This window comes from Anser brachyrhynchus, assembly GCF_964034855.1.
Source record: "Anser brachyrhynchus genome assembly, chromosome: 2".
NCBI lineage: Eukaryota > Metazoa > Chordata > Aves > Anseriformes > Anatidae > Anser > Anser brachyrhynchus.
In genome coordinates, this window is record NC_137695.1 from 111,274,526 (window position 1) to 111,296,350 (window position 21,825).

At 34.9% G+C, this 21,825-nt stretch overlaps 1 protein-coding gene across 1 annotated transcript in view; it reads right to left on the reverse strand.

Annotated features, from left to right (window-relative positions):
- Positions 1–21,825, reverse strand: part of ROCK1 (Rho associated coiled-coil containing protein kinase 1) — a 90,067-nt gene that overhangs the window by 22,609 nt on the left and 45,633 nt on the right. Inside the window, exons 12-28 of the mRNA XM_080581109.1 lie at positions 20,874–20,940; positions 16,728–16,816; positions 15,078–15,126; positions 14,346–14,481; positions 13,918–14,009; positions 13,537–13,783; positions 11,697–11,803; positions 10,451–10,601; positions 9,367–9,527; positions 8,328–8,512; positions 7,588–7,657; positions 6,040–6,134; positions 4,227–4,392; positions 3,341–3,434; positions 1,821–1,909; positions 1,026–1,214; positions 353–518 (exon numbers count right to left, since the gene is read on the reverse strand). Coding sequence (XP_080437235.1) covers positions 353–518; positions 1,026–1,214; positions 1,821–1,909; positions 3,341–3,434; positions 4,227–4,392; positions 6,040–6,134; positions 7,588–7,657; positions 8,328–8,512; positions 9,367–9,527; positions 10,451–10,601; positions 11,697–11,803; positions 13,537–13,783; positions 13,918–14,009; positions 14,346–14,481; positions 15,078–15,126; positions 16,728–16,816; positions 20,874–20,940 — 2,153 coding nt within the window. The remainder of the gene's footprint in view (positions 1–352; positions 519–1,025; positions 1,215–1,820; positions 1,910–3,340; positions 3,435–4,226; positions 4,393–6,039; positions 6,135–7,587; positions 7,658–8,327; positions 8,513–9,366; positions 9,528–10,450; positions 10,602–11,696; positions 11,804–13,536; positions 13,784–13,917; positions 14,010–14,345; positions 14,482–15,077; positions 15,127–16,727; positions 16,817–20,873; positions 20,941–21,825) is intronic.

Consider the following 21,825-nt stretch of genomic DNA (forward strand, 5'->3'; position numbering starts at 1 on the left):
GTGTTACATTACTATGACCAACAGACAAGATTAAGGCAATTTTGGGTTCAAGATATAAGATACAATCAAGATGTTATGTAAATGCTGGCCCTTTATTGTATTCACTGTACATTGCACACTGCAGTCACTATAGTAAAACAGTAATAATGACAGCTGTAAAGATATTCTTTCCACAAAAGTGGATAAAAATTATGGTAATACTATGCCATAAAGTAGTAGGAATGATGTGAGAAGTTAAGAATTAAGTATGAGCACCTTAGCCGTGAAATTGATAAATAAATGAAAATGGACAATACCTTCCTAAACTACACGCATGAGCAAAATCAAGTACTTAAATATGCTCTTCTCTTACCTGAAAGATTTCCATCCGTTTCATCTGTCTGGAGACTAGCAACGCTGGTGGAATCCATTCCTTGCTGGAGGTCCAAGATTTTCCTTCGTAGTTGTTCTATATCACTCTCTTTACTATCCAGCTGCATCTGTAGCTCATTCCTGTATGTAGATTCTTCTGCTAGTTGCTGTATTTATATACACATACACAGTTACCTTGATACCAAAAATACGGTAGCAAAGTATTTTAAAAACAAAACTCATTAGACTTTGAAAAAATGTAGTAAACACTTTTGATAGAATTAACATAAGTTATTGTAATAGAAATGTTCCTGAAGTCTAGGAAAAATGTTAAATATCAAAGATATAGATGAAGTAGAAAATTTGAATAGAAATTTTAGTAGAATATTTGTTAGAGAAGACCACTGCCTACCAGAGAAAAACTATGTATAAATCGTATACTACACAATATTCAGTTTTCATGATGTACCAGCAGCTTCCATGGTTAAGAATTTACAAAGGGGAAATGAATGAGAACAAGGACAGCTACACACTTTCCAAGTTCTCCACCTCACTAATATTCTGTAGACTAGTACATCTGGAAAAACTAAATGCTTTTCTCAAGTGGACTAGGAGCTTAACATTTTTCCTGTGCAGAAAACTTCATAATGTGACCAAAATTAAGATTATTTTACCGCTTGCATTTCATTGACCTCCCTTTGGTATTTCACTACCATCTGATTGAATTTCTCTTTTTCTTGATTAAGCTCTAATTGTAGCTTTCGGTTTTCCTTATCTTTCTTCCTCAAATCTTGCATGCTTGCTTTCTTTCTGTCTATTTTAAAATCTTTCCGATTCATTATCTCAGCCAGTTTATTGACAGCCTGTAAAGAAAAACAGAAGATCAGTAAGAAAAATTACACATGCAAGGAAGTTTCATACAAATCTTCCAAGTTCATCTTGTTAAAGGTTTAGATCAAAGACTTGCATATTTTTGCTAAGAATAGTGGAGGTATACTTCAATAAATCATTACGATCAATTCGAAAACCAAAAATGTGTCCTCATGGATACACTAAAATGTGTAACTCAGTTACTGAATTTATCAAACTGATGCCCGTTTCAAATAGCAAAAACACAAACAAGAGCTGAAAAAACCCTCCTCCTCCAATCCAACTTCTCCAGTCATCTCCATCTGTCTTTAAAAAGGTTTCCCAAAATTATAGAAACAGTCAGTACAGTGAAGCAGAACTTTTCTGTTGCCCCCACAAAATACATCACCAACATAAATGGTCCTTATTCATGTTAGAAGTAATACTGAAAAGTACTCAGCATCAACTTTCTTTCAGCTGTAAATACCAACACATATTATACATCATGATTAATATAAATTTAATCTCAAGCTCTAAGAGTTAGTGGCACAAAAAATGAATGAGAATATATCTGATATGCAATGTCTTATTAATTTATTCAACTATATAGAAAGTTTTACCTGTGTCTTCAGAGTTCTCTCAGTGTTGATACTCTTCTCATAATGCATTCTAATATTATTGATTTCTTCCTCCTTTTTTATTTTGTATTCTGTTAAAGTAATATTCAACTTTGAGATTTTAGGACAAGGTAAGAAATTCTAAACTTAATCAATTCTATAATAGTACCATTCTATTTCTCCATATTCCTATTACGTTATCTAAAGTGCAAAATACAGTTTGCAGTGACAGATATTACTGCCTTACTGCTACTGTAGTAACAGAAAATTACCTGAAGAATATCTTAGAAAGGCACCAAGATGAACTACTACAAACAACATGCATGTGCTTGTTTCCTGTTAAGTTTGTTGCTCCACTCCCTTGGTATTTGCTCTACCAAAAATGTTTCTGCCATACCAAAAACATTAAGCGAATAGCCACACGGAATAGGACTGATATCTGGACCCACATTCAGCACAGATTCTGAAGTGAGGCATAATGAAAGTATGGAAGAAAAGACTTTTTTTAAGCCAAGAATGACTTTGTTACGTTACCTTTCCAACCCATCCACCCACACCAGTTACTCAATTGTATCAGTCTTTGTATCACACCTCCAATCTCCTGATTTGTTTCCAAAATTTCTGTAAGTATGCATTTCACTGATAAGGATTTCTCCACAAAAACTACAAGCAGTTAAAGAATAATTTTCAAATACTTATAAAGTAACAAACTTCATAAACTAAAAAACACCAAGCAACTGAAAACTGCTTTCTCGCCCTCTCCCTAACAAATCCCTGCTATTACCAAAACACAGAACAAAGGGAAAACATTCGTGTATGCCTTTCTTCCTACATAGATTTGCAAAAACACTGGCAGCACAACTGATAAGGCCTTTGCTCTCATAGTCAACATATATTAAAATATGCAGTCTGATTATATATTCTATATATTCTTATATAGACCGAATGCACAAAATTAAAATGCAAATCCACTGATACGAACAAGATCTTAATTCTGAATTCAAGCGACATCTTAAGGGAGCTGAAATATCGATGCTGCCTTACAGTACATACTGGAGATGGAAACAAACGCTTCATTAAGTACATTTTATGCAATATGAAATGAGTCCTTAACAACTTTCACGCACTCAAGTGCATGGCTGGCAGAAAGGGGTAGACAGACAGTATGTGGAAGAGCTGTACTGAACAGGCATTCCTCCAATGCCTGCAGGAACTTCTGTGCTAACTTGCTTTAAAAACTGAGGGAAGCAAGCCTTGAACATCACTTTTTCCTGCCCACCAAAGCTGTGATTTTAATCGTTTGCCAACAGTAAAGGTAGTACATGGGAATAGAATGTAAAAATAGTGGCAATTTACATGGAATTTCAAGATGAAAGCAGTGACTTATTTTTCCATCAAGCTATTTCACCATTATGAAAGACATACAGGACTGTCCTTTCAAATTTCCCGTTTTCATCTTGCCACATGCTTCCAGTTCATTTGTGCTTCATAACAAGTGTTTTAAAACTCCAAAGATGACATACCTTCCTCCTGCTTCCTAATTTTTTCACTGATCTCTGAATTTTCTTTTGTTATTAAATCAACGTCCTTGGTTAATGTGTTATTAGTTTCTTCGAGCTAGATGAAAAACAAGCAAATTTTAAAATAAAGAACTTTCAATAAATAATAAAAATATTTATAATGCTATTATTTTAAATACACTTAATCTGTAACAGTCTTCTACTTGGAATGTCTTCCTCTGAGTACATCCAAAAAATCTGCTTATCGTTCAAAACTGAATTTAAAAAAAAAAACTTCTAATCTGTCTTGATTTACCAGAAGGATAAAAATATCACTGTCCCAGAAAACATTTTTAAAATGATCTTTGCAGAACTGACAACACTGTAGTGTATAATCATAAATCCAAGCAAAGTTAGATAGATTGCAGTTATTGAATGTGACAGTTCAAGATTTTGTGGGACTTTGGAAAAAAATAGTACCAGGGGTTCTTTTAAGGAAATAGTTCATTAACAGGAAAAACCTCAAGACTTCCAAGTACTGGTTGTTTTTTTTCATTTGTTTTTTAAGGACTAAATAATTTTGCAATAAGATTCTGTAACACACTACACAAATTTACAAGACTTTAAAAATATATTGGGCAATTACAAGAAATGACTGGAAAAGGCTTAATAACTAATTACAGACATTGGCTTGATTTTCAGTCTAGCTTCACCTCAGATTTTCATCTGAGTCTACATTTGTTTGAGAGTTCAGATGGTGGACACTTAAAACAGTTAAATCCCAACTGAGTTCAAACCTAAGATACTGAAATAATCATCAGTTATGCCCACAAGACCTTACAAATTAAAAGATAAATTTCCCTTTCCAGCTGGAGGATATGTAGAGATATCAATTAGCAGAATAATTTACCCTTCTTATGATGCTGTCCTTATCAGTCATTTCTTGCCTATGTCTTGATGCTGCTTTTTTGCTTTCCTGACTCAGTTCAAAATACTGTTCTTCAAGGAGAGCTCGTGCCAACTGTTCTGACTCAGCTTTGGTTTCAGCTAAATCCAGCTGTGTAGTGAGTGTTTCTCTGTAAAAAGAATGAGATTTTGCTTTTCCTATGCAAAATATTCCATATTTTCAGGAAAAAGTGAACAAACCCAGATTATATCATCCAGTTAGCTGTCATTATCTTAGTTTCCTAAGAAAAACAAGATTAAGACCACACACTGTATACTTGTTATATTGTGATGGACCACACAAGCTACAACAGTAAGCTTACTATAATTCAATTCAAATTTCAATCATCCATGAAACACCAACCCTTCAGAAACCAAGTGTCAAGTTCTCCTGCCTTTAAGGAATAAAAAAGTAAAACTGGGTAAAGTTTCTGAACATATATAGTGGTTCTATGTCTATGCAAGTCTTTGCAGAAAGAGTTGCAAATTTTATCTACAGCTTGAGAGGCAGTTCAGCATACAAGCCAAACTTTCTTGCTCTTGCTTGGAGTAAGCTCTTTTATTTGCTTGCAAAGAAGTCCACGTAAAGCACAGTAGCCAGTCTAGCACCTGTGAGTCAAATGTACCCAGCAACATGCGACATGGCTCACAGCATGGGGAAGGAAATAGAGGTGGCAACACACTACTGCAGTATGGGCTCTTAAGTCCTTCTTGCACAGCAAAATAAAATGTGCTTTATGCCATGAAGTACATATTGCCATGGAACTCACTGATTTGATACATCTGTAGCAGATACAGGCCTCTACTGTAAAAGTTAACTGTTGAAGTATACTTGAATTTTGTCACAATTCCCACAAATTTATACAAGTGAAAAACATTTGTAATGAAAACAAGATTATGGTGAACAGTGACGGAATCAAATAGAAGGTATCTATAAAAATAACTGATAATAAGAAAAGAAAAGCAAACAAACCAGAGAATAGTAGGAAGTCTTCTTCCTTTCCCTGTTTTGTTTGCTTTTTAACTTGGATACTGTTCTTGACAACTTTGTGTAGATAGGTATTCTCCTATCATATTTATTACCACATCATTACTTTCTCCCTTTCTCTGCTGACCAAAATACACCAAACACTAACAAACTTCTCCCTTTAGATTGTTTTGCAGTGCTGATGCTCAAGTGCAACAGGAGACCTGTATTTTCAAGAAATTCTGACTTGTGAGTAAGGCTAAATCTCCTTCTTCAGAACAAGTATAAATTAATGAATCGGAAAAACAAACTCAGAAGAATTATTTCCTTATTTCCTAACTTAAAAATCAGTACACCACTATTAACAAAATATTGGATTTACATAACTAGTTTGGTTGTAAGCAACTACAGTATATTAAACTTAGAATTCAAAGGATTTTCATTATCTTTTTCTCAAATTATTGTATTGGCTCTAGAAATATACAAAATATTTACCAGGATGGTACAATCAAATCAAAAAAGATGGTTTTTTTTACAAGCAAAAGGACAACTACAACAGACTGGAATACTTTTTCAAAATTTTACAACTTCTACATATGAATCAAGTTCAAGCAAATACAAATAGCCGTATCTGTCTCTGTCAGCACAGGCAACATCCTGTGTATTTGCCATATTGCAAGGTGTTACAGAACAGCCCTGAAGCCTGTTTGGGGTTGAAAGAATTTAACATTTTACATCTGATTCAAAATCTTCATGAGCATGACCACTCTACGGAAAACTTAAGTCTATTTAAAAAACACAATGGGCATACTTTTCGTTTTGCAATTCCTGCATTTTTCTTTGAGTTTCTTTATTCTTTTCATCAATTTCCTCTTTCAGTTCCTTAACCTGAGTTTTGTAAAGTGTCTGCAAAAGAAAGCAGAAAAAGAGAGAATCATTATTCAAGTTCCATACTAAAATTTATGGGTTTGGTGCTTGGTTGGTTTTAATCTGTCAAACCAATGTATGCCAGTACTGTCTTTAATGGAATTTCCTCCTCCTTGCCTGCCCAATACACTCTTTACCAGTAGCCTTTCTGCTGGGACATGATCTGACCAGGTTAGTTTTCAGTTTTCTAGTCTGGTTTTCTACACAATTATACAAACACAGCCACCCACAAAAGGGAAGGAAGGCACCGGGGAACAACTGGGCGGGTCTCTTGGGAACAACAGGATCAAACTGCATCACCTTTTAGCATCCGTCTCAAAATCTAAGTCAAACTAAAGCTTAGTACTGTTCTATGCTTCCATCTGTTGTATTGTTTTTGTATCTATGCATCTTTTCTCTTAGACTGGAAGAATTTCTTGTGTACAGACTGACTTTGTATTAATAACTGATTCAACAGAAGTCTTATCAATACGAATAACTTATGTTCCTAATCACTGTATTAACACCACCACTAATTCTGTACATTCAAATTTTATCTTCTACAATAAAGTACTTCTTCTAAGTTTTCAGACTGGATTATGAATGTCTCTTGTGCAGACTACATGCTTGTGAAAAAAGAAAACTGAAAATGACACACGACACACTGAATCTCCTTGTTGGGAGACTTATGGAGAAATGCACAAAAACCTTTAACATATAATAAAATTATAATGACATGTACTATAGTAAATGCTTTTTTTTTTTTTCCCCTCTCTCTTTACCTCCAAGGAAGAACTGAATTTAAAGAGTATTTCCCAAAGTGCAATGTATCTGCGTGTATTCACAAATGTATTTAAAGTTCAGGCCTTATAGAGGATGTCATGCTACTTCTCTATTCACAGAAATAGAACACATCACACTAAATCCATAAAATACACATCTTGGCTACATGGGGTACAGAATAAGGCTCTTCTGTACTCTTCAGGGACTTGGGTGCAGAGAATCTTTTTAGAAGGATGAGGAGTAAGTGCAGAATGGTACTGGATCCATGGTTCTTAAATAGGTAGATCAATCACGTGGAATATATTACAGTACATATGGAGATTTTGAACTCTCTACAAAGTTTGCACTTATGTCAGAAAAAGACCTCTTTTCCAAGGTTAAGATATCAACTACTCCAATAAATAGTTCAGATGATTGAGCTATTCATCTTAACATATTGAATTTGACAATCAAACAACTAAAAGGCAGCAGATCAAACAGACCGTCTGTAACATTATACTTATGTTCTCTAATTTATTGTTCATTTTTTGTTTCAAGCACAATTTTGTGAATTGATGTCTTACGCCACATTATTCTGATTTCCATTTAAAAATGTAAATACGTAAAACTATTCAACTGTTCAATGATTCCATGTCAAAATGTAACATTCAAGATTCTTAGTGATCCTTACCGAAAAATACTGCTCAGCTTCAAGCTGATCCTGAAGCTCACGCATTTGACCTTCATTTCCTCTGTACTGTCTTTGAAAGAATAAAAAAGGAAACAGTGTAAAAAGTCAGCTACAACAAATGACAAAAGCTGTTTCTAACAAAAACAGCATCCCACAATGATTTTATATTTATACACACATTATTTCCAAGACCTACAGTTTGCTTTATCCTAAAATTCTGACTTAATTACATTCTTCATTCTACCCTGATGATTGTTTTAGTTATGTAATTTAGAAGAAAAGAAGTACTCTAAACAGAGAAATGCTGGGCTATATTTTCAGCTGAAGGAAGCTATGATAGAAGCATGATTAATAAAAAATGTTGTCAGTCAAATTAAGAAAAAGAATCAGGTAGTTAAAGAGGATAAGGATGTTGACTCCCATGCAGTAAAACCACAAGTCCCAGGTGGTATCAGTAAGTAGCATCACATTCAATCCACAAAGAAGTCAAATTTCAAACAAAATGGCATCTATGCTGTGATGTGAACAATGAGCCAAGGACTGTTCCAAAGCATAGCTCAAAACAAGACTACTCCAACACTGAAGGCTACATATAGAAATTATAATGTACAGCTAAAAATATTTTTAGTTTAAGAAGAAATGCCTATGCACCAGACAACTATTTTCATGAATAAAAACAAGCAAAACAATGTACGTATAACTAAGCAACTTTTTGCATTTTACTTCAGATTTTTACTTACTTCGCAAGTTGAGCCAACTCAACTTCCAGTAATCTCTTTGCTTCCAATAACGTATTGATTTCCTGTTTCAGTTGCTTCTCAGAACCCTTCAAGTTATCTGCTTCAAAAGCTTGTGCCTTTAATTCATTCTGTGCCATTACTCTCTTATTCGTCTCTTGCTCTAGCTGAAATGTCAGATTCTTTACCTAAATGAGAAGTTATTTCAGTTTAGGAGCGCTTGCTGAATAGCTAATTGCATGGAGTTGAAAGTTTCATTTATGGATTACTTGTTAAACACTATTGCCTAGATGCTACATATTGTACAATGTATGAAAATATTCTTAAATCTCCAAACATTTCAGTACAACAATCTTACAGAAAGCTTCTGCCCTTGCAGAACATAATGGTACAACACCGTCTATACTTTGCCTATACTTCGTTTATTTCAAAGGCCCAAATGTATTTTATTGATCTTATCTTAAAAGCAACAATGGAAGAAACCCAAGTTGTCTGCTGAAAGGTCCTGCAAACCACCCTGTGGACTTCAGATCTTAAAAATTTCTCACCCTAGAAAACACCGCAGCCTAACCAAGTGGCTATATGAAATATATAGCTATATAGCCTAACCAAGTAGCTATATGAAAACTCATTTACATGAGTCACAAAGAAAGGTGTTACCACAACCCTTCCCAGTGGTCTGTAAAGAAAAATTAGGGATCAAACTCTTACTAATATTACCTAGTTTTCACATTTGGTGGTCTAATTGCCCTTCCCTGAACAAATACTTTTCTTGGGAATGCAAACCCAGAACTGCAAACCATCCAAGCCAGACAAACTACATAGTCAAAAATCAAAAGCAAACAAAAAATTGCATTATATTAAGGACTCAAACACGTACAGCACCCAAGAGCAGAAATTACCTACCACCCAACTACAGTCTTCAGTTCTACCAAGACACGCATTAGAAAAGAGCTCAGTGTAAGTGAATTTATTTTCTATTTCTTAATGCAACTATTATTTCTTATTTATACAGAAAATTCATAGCAAAAATTCTACTTACTTCATCTTCTAGTCTTTCCTTTTGCTCAAGAAGGTGTTCCAGTTTCTGCTGAGATTGCTTCAGGTCAAAGTCTAGCATGGAACACTGTTTTTCAGCCTGAACTATTCGATTCTCTGCCTTTTCTCTTGCTGCCCTTTCTTCCTTTACTTTTTTTTCCATTTCTAAACGGGATTAAGGGAAGAAAAACAATGAAAATGAATATGTAGCATCTGCAAGAATCTCTTTTTAAACAGTCTTACATTTATATTTATAAACAGTCTTACACCCTAACATTTTTCTGACCTTCTTGTTCAGCTATTTAAGTTCTTCAGCTGTTAGATGAACTGACTACAGAATAAAAGCTTCCTGGCATTGTAGCAAGAAACATTTTAAAAGAAGTATTAATTCCAATTTGCAATCAAAGCATTGGAATATTATCATGACAACTGAAAAATAAACAGTGAAAAAAATCCAAAATTCAGTTTCTTGAAGTAATCACTAAGAAATGTTACAGACAAAGTTTCATTTCCATGAATGGATAGTAGAGGGAAAGAAAAGAAATGTTATCTTAGCTTTCTGAAAAGTTATGAAATCCACATGCAGATACCAATGACCTTCACAAATAAAACCTTATATATTCAACTGAGTTATCAGGACACCTCTTTGATTCATGGATGTTTACCTATAAAAGAAACTTCACCATTTCAGACAACCCTTGTAGAAAATCAGTATTTTTAATGCGGTTACATAGTTATGAATGCCCCAAGACATCTCTGTCTTGATAATACATTCTTTCAATTCCATTTAACATTAGCCAGAATTATAGGATTCAATAATATTTTAGAAGCCTATGAAGGTTCTGAATTGCAAAAGCAGTAAGCAATTCAAAACATTAAGAAATTGTATTGTAGAGGTATCGTGTGAGAGAAAATCATTTAAAATTGTAGTTTTCACTATGTTTCATAATTTTGATACGCATTTTCTTTATATTAGGAATTAAACACTTGCATAAGAGTATCACATTATTAGATCGTGTGGTTTAAGGTATCATAATTAAAATACTGTTTATTATGTATTTATCCAAAATTTGCAAGAAAATACTTACCACACATTGCAACTGATTTTGCCTCTTCTATTGACTGATGTTTGTCAGTTAACCGAGCTTTAGTCACTTTGTGTTCATTTACTTCCTGTTCTAACCGGTCTTGTAATGACTTGAGTTTGTAGTTCAAATCTATCTCTAAATTATTCTTTTCCTAAAGATAAGAAAAATGTTACCAGGTTTCTATAATAATTCTGTAATGCCTGAAGGAATATTTCCCCCCTTCCCTTTTTTAGTGTTAACTTCCTGTTATGAAGAAATTCTCAATGTTATTTTCCACTTTTATAAGGAAGGCTAAGAGACAAAATCTGTATTCAGTGCTCTGGAGAAAACTCCACTAGTTTTTATTTCTATTCTATAAATTCAGAAGATAATGAAAACTTCTCAATTTGTGTAATTAGTAGTCACCTAAATTGGAAATATAACTATGCCACTGACAACACTAGAGCACAAAGGTTTTTTTTATTACTGTCACCTGGATGCAATTATGTTATTTCACTGCTGTTAGCCCTGGCCATTAACAGTAACTCACAAAACTAGCACAACAGATGAGCACTGAGAGACAGGACTTGCCTTTGGATCACCACTTCATGTATTTCCAAATGAGAAAGATAACTTCTTGCACCTTCCCTAACCTTCCAGAGGTGATCGTCTCTCTCTGGTTTAGTTGGATAGGATACACAACACTGCAAATCTTTACCTGACCTCAAAACACAGAACACAGGATTTCCTTCTATTCTTTTTCATTTGAATCTCTATCTTGGAGCAGGGACCAGAGATGTTAGGGGAACATGCTGCTGCCATTCTTTAGGAAGGTAAAAATTGAAATGGCTCAGCTCCACAGTTGATTAAAAAGGTCTCGCACTGATCCAGCCAAATAAAAATCAAGTAAGAACCAGTGAGATATATATTTTTTTTCATTTCAACTCATAGGTTTTTAGGAGGCAAGTCTCCGCAGCAGTGGTCAGGCAGGCAGAACAAAAATTACTTGCTATTTGCAAAGGTCTGGATCCTGGATTGTATAGTGAATGACAAACATGAATTTTACTCCCAAAGCTACAAGAACTATCTGAGGACCTACAAGACCTTACCATCCTGATGAGATCATGAATCAGCACTATATAGTTCATCATTTTAACACAGAACTGATTTGGACCCAAGACATAAACCTAGCAACGTCTATTACTGCTATTTGAAAATACAGTCAAAGATGTCAACAAACATTAGCCTCAACATCACCTTACCATACCTTTTCTGAATGATTAAGCATATCCTGTGCTTGTTTTCTTTCTGCTTCCACTCTTTCAAGATTATTTTTAAGGTTTTTTACTTCTTCTTGTAAAGTTGTAATCCGAACTGTCAAAAAATGAAATATCATTCAGTATTTATTACTAGACTTAAATCAATAATCTTATCACAGCCTTTATTGATTCTGGGACTGTAAAATATTCTCACACTCAATTTTCATATACGCAAATGCTATACGTTGTAAAGCAAACTGATCTTTTTAGCTACACCATTAGAAATGGTTCACAGAAAACAAATCACATGCAAAACCTGGTACCTGCCTTCCATCACTCCCAATATCTAGTATGAAAACTTCTTTCCATTAATGCAAATTCTGCTGTGCTATGGAACAAACATCTTTTCTAATGTTAACTCCACTAATGTGTAAAATAAAATGCATCACACAGAGGCAATCTCAAATGGATATACGGGTGCTAATGAAATATATATTCACCTAACTGACTTGAGCATTCTTCCCTGAATAGATGAACAAATTAATTATCCAGTGTCTACCAAGAAACCCTGTCAGGTATCAGATGCTTATATTAAATATTAAGTAATAGTATATATTTCTAGACTGAAAAGTTTGTACTAATTCCTTTAAAATAAAGAAAGACTTGCAAAAATATTTTGATTACTCTATATTACACTTAATACCGTAGACACAGTAACTAGAGTACAAAAATATAGTTATCAATTCATTTATGTCTGTCTATATTGCAGAATGCTTCACTTCTGGCAATACAAAAGAAACCGCAGGAGAAGGAAGACGAAAAAGTCCTCCTGAATCTTAGTCTTTCTGCATTCGAGATATGCTTTTAAAGTCAGCTGTATGAGTGTTTGAAATACATAATGCTATTCGGAAGAACCTCTCTTTTGGGCAGACTGTTGAGTTGAATGTGGTCAAAAAAACACATTTCAAAGTGCACAGAAGTCTTCCCATGCCATTTTGTACCTCCGGCTTACATTTAACGACAGGCTGGACCAAACTACACTCCATGTCAGAGGAACTATACACTGACTAAACTGAAATTAATTTACTATACTTGATGCATAGTAAACAGGCAACTTGATTCTTGATAGTTCTTACCTTGTGCCAAACAATGTAAAGTTGACCTTAAAAAACAAACACACCCAAAAGCCCTCAACACCTCTCTCCAGTCTATACCAATAAGCAAAAGATAGTGCCTCATGGGCAATGATTCTCTGTACTGCTGACAGATGATTTAGAACAGCAAGTTAAGGTGCAGTATCCATTAGCATAGTCATAATAGTCATGAACTAACATATCTGAATAGTTTCTAGTACTAAGAATCATAAGTATAAATGGTAAAGTGTTCCAAGTACCCAGATCCATATCCCTTACTGTGTTTTTCATCTTAATTACAAAATCACATAGAAGCATCACAGAAAGAAAACAAATGCAATTTAAGAACAAAGTAGCATTTTCCAAAAACACAAGAGGAGACAGAACTGGGTTACGTCAACTTGGCTGCTGCACCACGGTGGTATAACACAGTGTTGTGTCTTCTCTAGCACTACCAGCTTTTCATATTTTGTGCCACAGGTCTCAGAATTTTAGATAGGGCAGCCCTATAGACTTCAGCAGCTTCCTACAGCAAACTCTTTGATTCTGACACCCCCTCTCCCAAGAGCCCCTCAGACACAACCACATCCTCAGGAATTATTTTACTAAGTCACATTCATTTTGCAGATTGGCTTTTCCTCTCTTCATGTCTTTTATAAACACGCTTACTTGTTAATTTTCTTTTTATAGCAAAGTAGAAAAAGAGAAAATTTACCCTGTAGCTCTCCAATCATTTCAGATCCATGACTTTTGTCCCGTCGTTCTGATTCCAATGCTGCTTGCAGTTGGTAGTAATCCTTCTCCACCTGCAGTTTTGCACCTTCTAGGACTCTGCACCTTTCCTGCAGTTCTCTATTCAGTGATTCTACCTGACTTAATGACTTGCTCATTTCTGTGTTACCCTTTCTCAGTCTCGCTGCTGTATCAGATTCTGTCCTTAGCAAGTCATTGGCTTCTTCTAGCTGTTGGGGAAAAAAAAAAAAAAGATTCTCAAATATAAAAATGATTTATTAGAACCAGTTTTATTATATCTGAATGCACAATACTGCTTCTGAGACATAAGAAATAATGAAAGCAATGAATGGAAAGAACGTACCTGTTTTTGTAATTGTGTTATCTTCTCATTTGTAATTTGTGAATGCTGGTTGATTTTTTTCAAGTCTTCCATTTGATCTTTTAGTGTGGACACTGAAAAGAAATTATATCATTAACACAACAGATTAAAAAAATCTTTAGTTTTTATATAAATATATTCAAAGTCTTGGCATATAAGTCCTTTGTTGACTTTTTTCTTATGTACGTTTTTAGATCAAATTCTGTGCCTGCTGAATAACACACTGTAGAGAAGACAGAATAAGACAAAGACATGTTCTTGTTAAAACTCAAATAAAAATAAACTCAAATTTGTGCTCATTATTTGAGGAGATCCCTTTTAAAGTTCTGTAACACTTAAGATGCTAACATAGTATTCCCAAAAAAACAAACCATATACCTCATCAGTTTCAATGTGACAACATGGCATACCTTCATTTTCCACATTCCGCCTCCTCTCATTCTCTTGTTCAATTTTTCTTTGGTAGTCATTTATCTTATGCTGCAGTACCATCTTTTCCTTCTCAATTTGAGACACTGTTGTTTCTAAGTTCTTTCTTTGATTTCCCTAAAATTAAAAGCATTGGCATTTTCTATTTACATTTTAATGAATGATCCCTAAACCAGTATCTCTGCAACTAATTAGCTAAGGGCACTGATGCATGATTTCCAGTGAATGAGTTTCTGTGTCTCCCTTTAAAAAACTTTCAGAAAAGATGACTTTTTTCTTTAAACTTCTACATTACAAATATACCAAATTACTGAAGTAGTTTTTGTTAACATGGTATTTAAGTAACCATTAAATAGTATTAAGAGATGACATAAGGACTCAATAGAAAATCACCTGTACATTAGATTTTAGAAAAACTCATTTTGATAAACTCCAGAAAAACTGCAATGAACAAGATTAAGTATAATGTTTAGCAGAGGAAACAATTTAAATCTGTGCAACATGCAGAAGCAAAAAGATTTGAAAAATGTGTGCGAATAAAAAGGTGCATCTTCCAATGCTATGTATTGAAATGTGATCATTTGGTCTCAAATTTGTAGTGAGAACAATTTGTGTTTGTTTTTTTTTAGCATGGAAGAAATATCTTAAATTGTGATAGTACTATCGATATTCTTTACCCAACTAAGAAGGCTTCAATGAGGAAAAACAGTTACCTCTTCATCCAGTTCTTTCATTATTATGTCTAGCTTTATGTTTGAAGATCTAAAAAGAAAAGAAAACCATTTAAGTAAAACGAGGATATAGTTATACATGACAAGTGTTTTTCTAGTTAAATAATTTGCGCCCATTACCAAAGGGCTACATTTTAACTAATTCTCTTTTGTAGTAAGCATTTAAAAATCAAAGAAAACATTCTAATTTCATTGGAAATAGTTTGTAAAATACAGTAAGTATTTATAAACTTTGTTGCAGATTATATATGCAAAACTTTAGGTACCACATTTTGTCCCTAAATCTGAAATGCAAAAACAGTGCATGTACACAACAGGCTATCATTAAAATTAGAATATCCTGATGAACTGCTAAAAACGTCCTCTACTTTTGAGCTTCCCAAATAGCTAAAATGGTTAATACAATAGTATACAGCTCACTACTATGTATAAAAACATTTAAATAGTATTATTCAAAAGGTTCTGTTGAAACAATGTATTAGAACACAGTAGTATAGGCAGAGGAAAGTTAAGTGCATAGTAAAACCTCCAGTTAACCAGCAAAACACATTAATACAATGATTGTTTTTGCAGCTACTTATCTCTCTTCAGAGAGGTAACAGGGGACATAGACAACATTACCTGGCAGGTACAATACGCAGTTATAGCAATATATCCTACCTAACTACAGTAAACAGCACGATGTATCAGAGGACAGCGTTGTGCTCTGACATCTTCAGTAGTGCTGCAGGAAGTACTGTGGTTACTGAATGTATTTCAAGAAACATATGTCCTACATACAGAAAGCAATCAAAGCATGTGAATGGTGAAGTTGTGGCATAAGTAAGGGACAGGGTCTCGGTCTAAATTCCCACTGGATCATCTTGGCTACCAGTTCCTACCCAAACAGCTCATACAATTACACACTAGGGTCCTAATTCTAGCCTTAGCTCTTCCCGTGTCCTATACCTAAGTGTTGCCTCTTTTTGTTTGTTTGTTTTGTTTTCAGGCCATCAGAAAAAGACTTCAAAAGGAGAAGCTAACTGAAAGAATTTAGTTGGCATGAATCTGAGTAAAAATTTTTGATCATCAGAAAAAAATGTTTCTACTATTTGTTCATAACTGTAGCTGCAAGAAATGGGCAAATTCCCACATAGCTACTTTAACATTGCAGAAACAAGCCTTTAGAAAAAATCGTTGGTTTTATCTATCGGCCACAGGAAGGAAAATAAATGGGGTTCTGTAATTACTCCAATTACCATATATTTAGAAACCAGAGAGTCAACTTTAATAGTCCAATATATGCAGTATATATAGTATTTTACATCTCTCAAAGATCAGCCTTACCAATGCATACCTTAGCCCATTAAAAAAAATAAACCTAAATTCAGAGATATCAGGCAAACTTAAATATGCAAGTGTTCAGAAAAAGCATTACATGGATGGTACTGAAAACAAAGGATTTCCTTAATGCTATATTCAAGAAAACCACTTTAAAACAATATTTGAATGATTTAAACCTCTGCCTGGAGCTTCTTTGGAGAACTATAGCACAATTCTTAATGTTATTCTGGTAATCCCTAAAGCAGTAATACAGAACTCAAGTGCTAGACGTATTTAAAATATATAAACAATTAAAGTTCAAAGTCTCACCTGCACTTTTGCTCCATTTCATCTTTCAACTGCATTTCATTATGTAGTTGTTCTTCCAACTCGTAGATCATTTTCTGCATATTTTCCAGCTTTAAATATATATTTGTACATGAAAGAACATGCATTAAATTGATGAACTTCAAAATAGTATTCCAGAATATTCAGTGCTACTTATGTTGTATCACAGCCTACTTCTATCTAAGCACTATATTTTTAGCTGATTCCCCTCCCCTAAAAATCTAAGGGAGTTAGTTACAAGAAAGAACTTATTATTACACAGTTATATCATTTGCACAGATAAAACGTTAAGGTTGTGCATAGTTCCGTCAAAATTCATGGGGCTAGGCTAGGTTTTTAAGTATTTTCAGAATTAGACAAGACGTATTACTGCAAATTATAAAGAAGCATTTTATTAGCATTGAAAGTGCTCTTTTTCTAGCATGAGCTATCGAATATATTTTACAAAGCATCTTCAAGTTCTCAGTTCAGGAAGCAGAATCAGGCGTGTCAATTATTAGCAATGGGGGAAAATGCTCTTAACCTCCATTTAGTCAGGGAGAACTTTTACAGCTAGCATTGTACTAAGGTTTGAAAGGAGTAACAGGCTCCAGATGTTAATACAGAATGGTACTATGTGGCATTTACTGTTTGCCAGCAAGATAAATTCACAAGTTCATTCTTTCCATGCAGTCTCAAAATATCCACCTTCTACTGGATGTCTGTGCACAGTAATTTCACTCCAACAACAGCAAAATCCTCAGTAAACAACAAGATAGTATCGACTTTGAGGAAGCTCATTAAGTCAAGCCTGTGCTGATTCACTCTTCTAAAACTTCCCCACTTATCTGGTAAGGACTGCAGCCTTATTTAGCTTTCCCACATTTCCCTCAGCATCCTTAGAAGAGTGTAGAGGAGAATTACAGTCCTAACCTAGATTCTCTTCAAAGCAATATATGCAAGTGGTTCTGACACTTTGTTGTCTTGTTCCTTGTTCTAACTTCAAAAACTCTGACAATTGCCTGACTCACTTTGCACAATCATCCCAGGAAAAGGAGCAACAAAACAGTTCCTCCTATGTCCACCTCTTCCTCTTTTTCCCCCATAAAGTACATTTACAAGAACTAAAAGTGATCATGAAGAGGAGAAATTATGCTCGTCTTCATTCTTTCTTGATAGCAACAGTAAGTGGTCTCAAAAAGGACTATCCTGTGTTCAGTCTTAAACTAGAATTTCAGTCTGGAGACACGTTATAGCATGCTTTATCCATATTAAATGGAAAACCTATAGCTGAGATTGGTTTTGCCTGCTTCCAGGTTGGCACTGCCCTTAATCCCCACTTTCAATCTCTACTCCTTCCAGTTCCAAGGAAGGAGCATCATGGTGCTCCCAAGAACCGGAGATCCTTTCTCACTTCTTCCTTTTCCTTTCTTCCATACTCTTAAGCTGCTCTCAAGTTTGCAGAGGAAGAACACGGACATAGCAACTGGGGACTAACCACAAATTTTATATGTTTACTATTCCTTACTCTATGTATTTAACACTACCTACCAGAAAGCCTTGGAAGAACAAGGAAATACTGCAAAGACTTCTCAGCACTTGCATTAATTACTGGTGTAACATACAACATAACACCATTTGGAAGAGACAACAGTTGTAGTCAAAAACCACAGAGACTGCTACTAAAGCAAACACTGAGCAAAAAGGAAGGACAGCGAGTACACAACACATTTATCCCATTGGTACAAACCACTGAGAAATGAAGCACAACTATTTAAAGGCTCGCTCTCACTTTAGTAAAAAGGGATCACATGTAATGCACAGAAATAAAGGATCAAGAAGTTTCAACATAATTGCTCTTCCCTTTCCTGGTTACTCATTTTACAGCCCCTTCCAGACAGACCGCATAAAGGAATTAAATGGGATGGACGAGGAACAGGTCTGAGAAGACATCTGGCAACTGAAGTGTTCCTGTACTGGATCCTACTGGTTCGGACCCTCCATTGCTTCCTCTTGCTTCTTTCTCTCTCTCAATACTTTTATAGTGCTGTACCCCAAGGGGCCTACCTAAGCTTGCTGAGCAGTCAAATGACATTGATGCAAGACAACAGGCTTCCAGAGAAGTTTTGCACAATTGGGTATCAATAACCTAAACAATACCTTATGAAAATCCTGAGTCACAGTTAACACAGAATAAAAGCATTCCTGCATGTTTTGGTCTGACTACAGTGTAGAAGCCAAGCAAAATCCTTCTGAAGCTGCCATACTTTGTTGTTGTTGTTGTTAAACCACACCATTTTGCATCTGGTTCTGCACCCTGAACAACGAGAAAACCTGAAGACCCAGTTCAGAAGAATCTGTTGATCTCCTCCTTAATATCTGAACTGCTCAGAGGAGTTTAGGGTAGCACTAAAAGAAAATAACCAGATCTTCAAAGAGGCCTGATATTCAGTTAAAGGACACTGAATTCCATTTTTCTCCAACTTCAAGGTCTAGTTCTGTGAAGTTTTACACTCTTGCAAAACCCAATGAATTTCTTGGAAATTTCTGGCACTCAGTCCCTCCCAAAAGAACCTCAGTAACAAGCCAAAATACAGAGTAGATAACATTGTGTTATATTTCCAGAACTAATTAATTTGCTAACCATGTGTCAACATTACCGTTTTCATTGCAGCATGTAATGAAAGGAAAAACAGCTGAGAAAAACTGGGAGATAAAAATACTCTGTAATAAAGACTTAACATTCATTTAAACCTATTACCCATATCCTTCCACAGCTTCCCCTCCCCAAACTGTTAAAAATCAGAGGACATTCAAATACCCCTAGCAATACTGACAGGGCTGGAGGGTTCTTTAAGCACGTGCAGGTGCCATGCCAGGTAACCCACTAGTTCTGACAAGTCCACTTAATAGCTACCTTCAAAGTCAACCAAACGCCAGCACATAGCTTTAAATATTTGCAAATATTTCCAAGCCTAGCTCTGTTTTTAATTTTGCCATACCAACAGCCATGTACTGATGAAGAAAACAAAATTTATGGAAGACATCAACTTACATAAATAAATCAAAACAATTCAGTGCTTAATAAATTCAGTTAGCCCAATAAAATACGTAAGTAGTTCCCCTGCCCTTTACAAGTTTTCCTTGGGTAATACCATACACCACTAAAACATTTATATTATGAGTTTAAGAGAAAAAGGAACATGCATCAACATCTGCTTCTCTTTGACTCTAAATGGAAAACATAATAGAACAAGATACCAACAAAGTAAATCAATCAAAGCTAAAAAGACATCTTTTAGAGTTCATTATTGTTTTTGACTGTGTTTTCTACTGGAAAGAAAGCCAATTTGAAAAATATTAAAGCAGTCTAAGGAAATTATCTTAATTTACACCTGAACTTACACAGAATCCAAGCACACCTTATTTCTAACGTATCAGCTTATCTTCCTGGTAACCTGATTGCCAAGATGCTTAGGAAGCATTAACTGAAAGAGCTTCTGAACTTTCCTGCGAGCTTGTTAGGTGAACTGCTATACAAATGCAGCTTCTCAGTGCCCTGAATCCCAAAAGATTGTGGGGCACCCTTGGGAAGGAGCAGAACACCTAAGCTTGGATATTTTATTTGGAAAAAATAAAATTAAAAAAAAGAATTCCCACACTGCCATATTGTCTGCCACCTCCCACTTGGCTCACAGGGAACTCAGAAACCTTAGCTCCAGCTCCACTAATGAAACAATGGGCTGCTGGAAAGCCCAGGCTTCCTTCCTATTACACTCATGGCTAGATTTGATGATCACCACAAAGCCAGTGTACACCTGGGATAGATATGGCACTCTGAAAACATTGCACAAACTCTTAGATATTTATAAAGATAAAAACTGAGAATCCTGTTTCACAAGAGGAGTACGCAGTGTCAGCTACTTTATTCCAATTTGTGAAAACTTATGTTTTAGGAAGAACTGAAATTCGGTCTTTTCAACAACTTTGGTAGGCAAGACATACTAAATACTTTAATTTTATTTACTGATCTCCCATATTTCAAACACTAAAGCAGTTTGAGACATCTAAAATTCAAAGAATTTATACTCATATATGCAACAGATTCTTTTCAAGGATACAATAAAACTGAAAACCAGTGAGACATACCACACTTTTATCCACATTGGAGCCTGTTCTGTTGTCATTGGAATTTTCTGCAGAGACAGATAAATACCTGTAACAACATTAAAAGTTATTTTAAGAGTTGTTTAAAAGCACGGTTATGAAAAAAACAGAATATAATCATGATAAAAATAAAACCCTCAGATTTTTGCTCCGAAGTGTGGATAACCAAATAGTAACAATCAGATTTTTCACTTCTGTACATATTACATTTCAATATTTGAGCACATTTACTTGAAATAAACACAATTAATTGTAAAAATTGTCTTCAAGCGTAAGGTGGTAAGTTGCAGAAGACGACCTCTTGAAAAAAGGATTTCTGCCAAGTATTAACACAACCACTTTTCTTTTTTTTTTTTTTTTAAATAACCATTAAAAATCTTTGCTTTCCATGGTTACAACACTCTCATTGGCTTGCATCCCATAAATATTTATTCAGGCACTTATGAAACAAGTAGAAATGAAGCAAACTCTGCAGAGATTGTGTGTGTGTATGTAGCTTCCAAAGTTACCAGGAGTTCCACACACAGTTTGTCCTGAAGTGAGAGTTATTTTACATAACTGTTCTCTAAAAATACCACAAATTTCTATTTGTCATGACTCTAAAAGTCATGTAAATAAATAAAAGTGACTGCCTGAGAATTCCTTCAGTATTTGGTGTGATATTCTTGGCCTGATAACTGATCTAGAGAGACATGAAGGGTTCCTAACCCATCGGATTATGTTAGGAAGAAATCTCCAACACGTGAGCTAAGGAAGACGGATGCATCCCATCTTTTCTTTCACATGAACAAAAACCTCCAAAATAAAAGCTGAAGGCACCCTGCAAAACCCAGGTCAAATTAAAAATCTAAACAGCTTACAGACAATCAGGTGACAAAGAAAAACATTACAGTTCCCTATAGAGAAAGGAGTTGGTCTCAAGTACAATAATAAA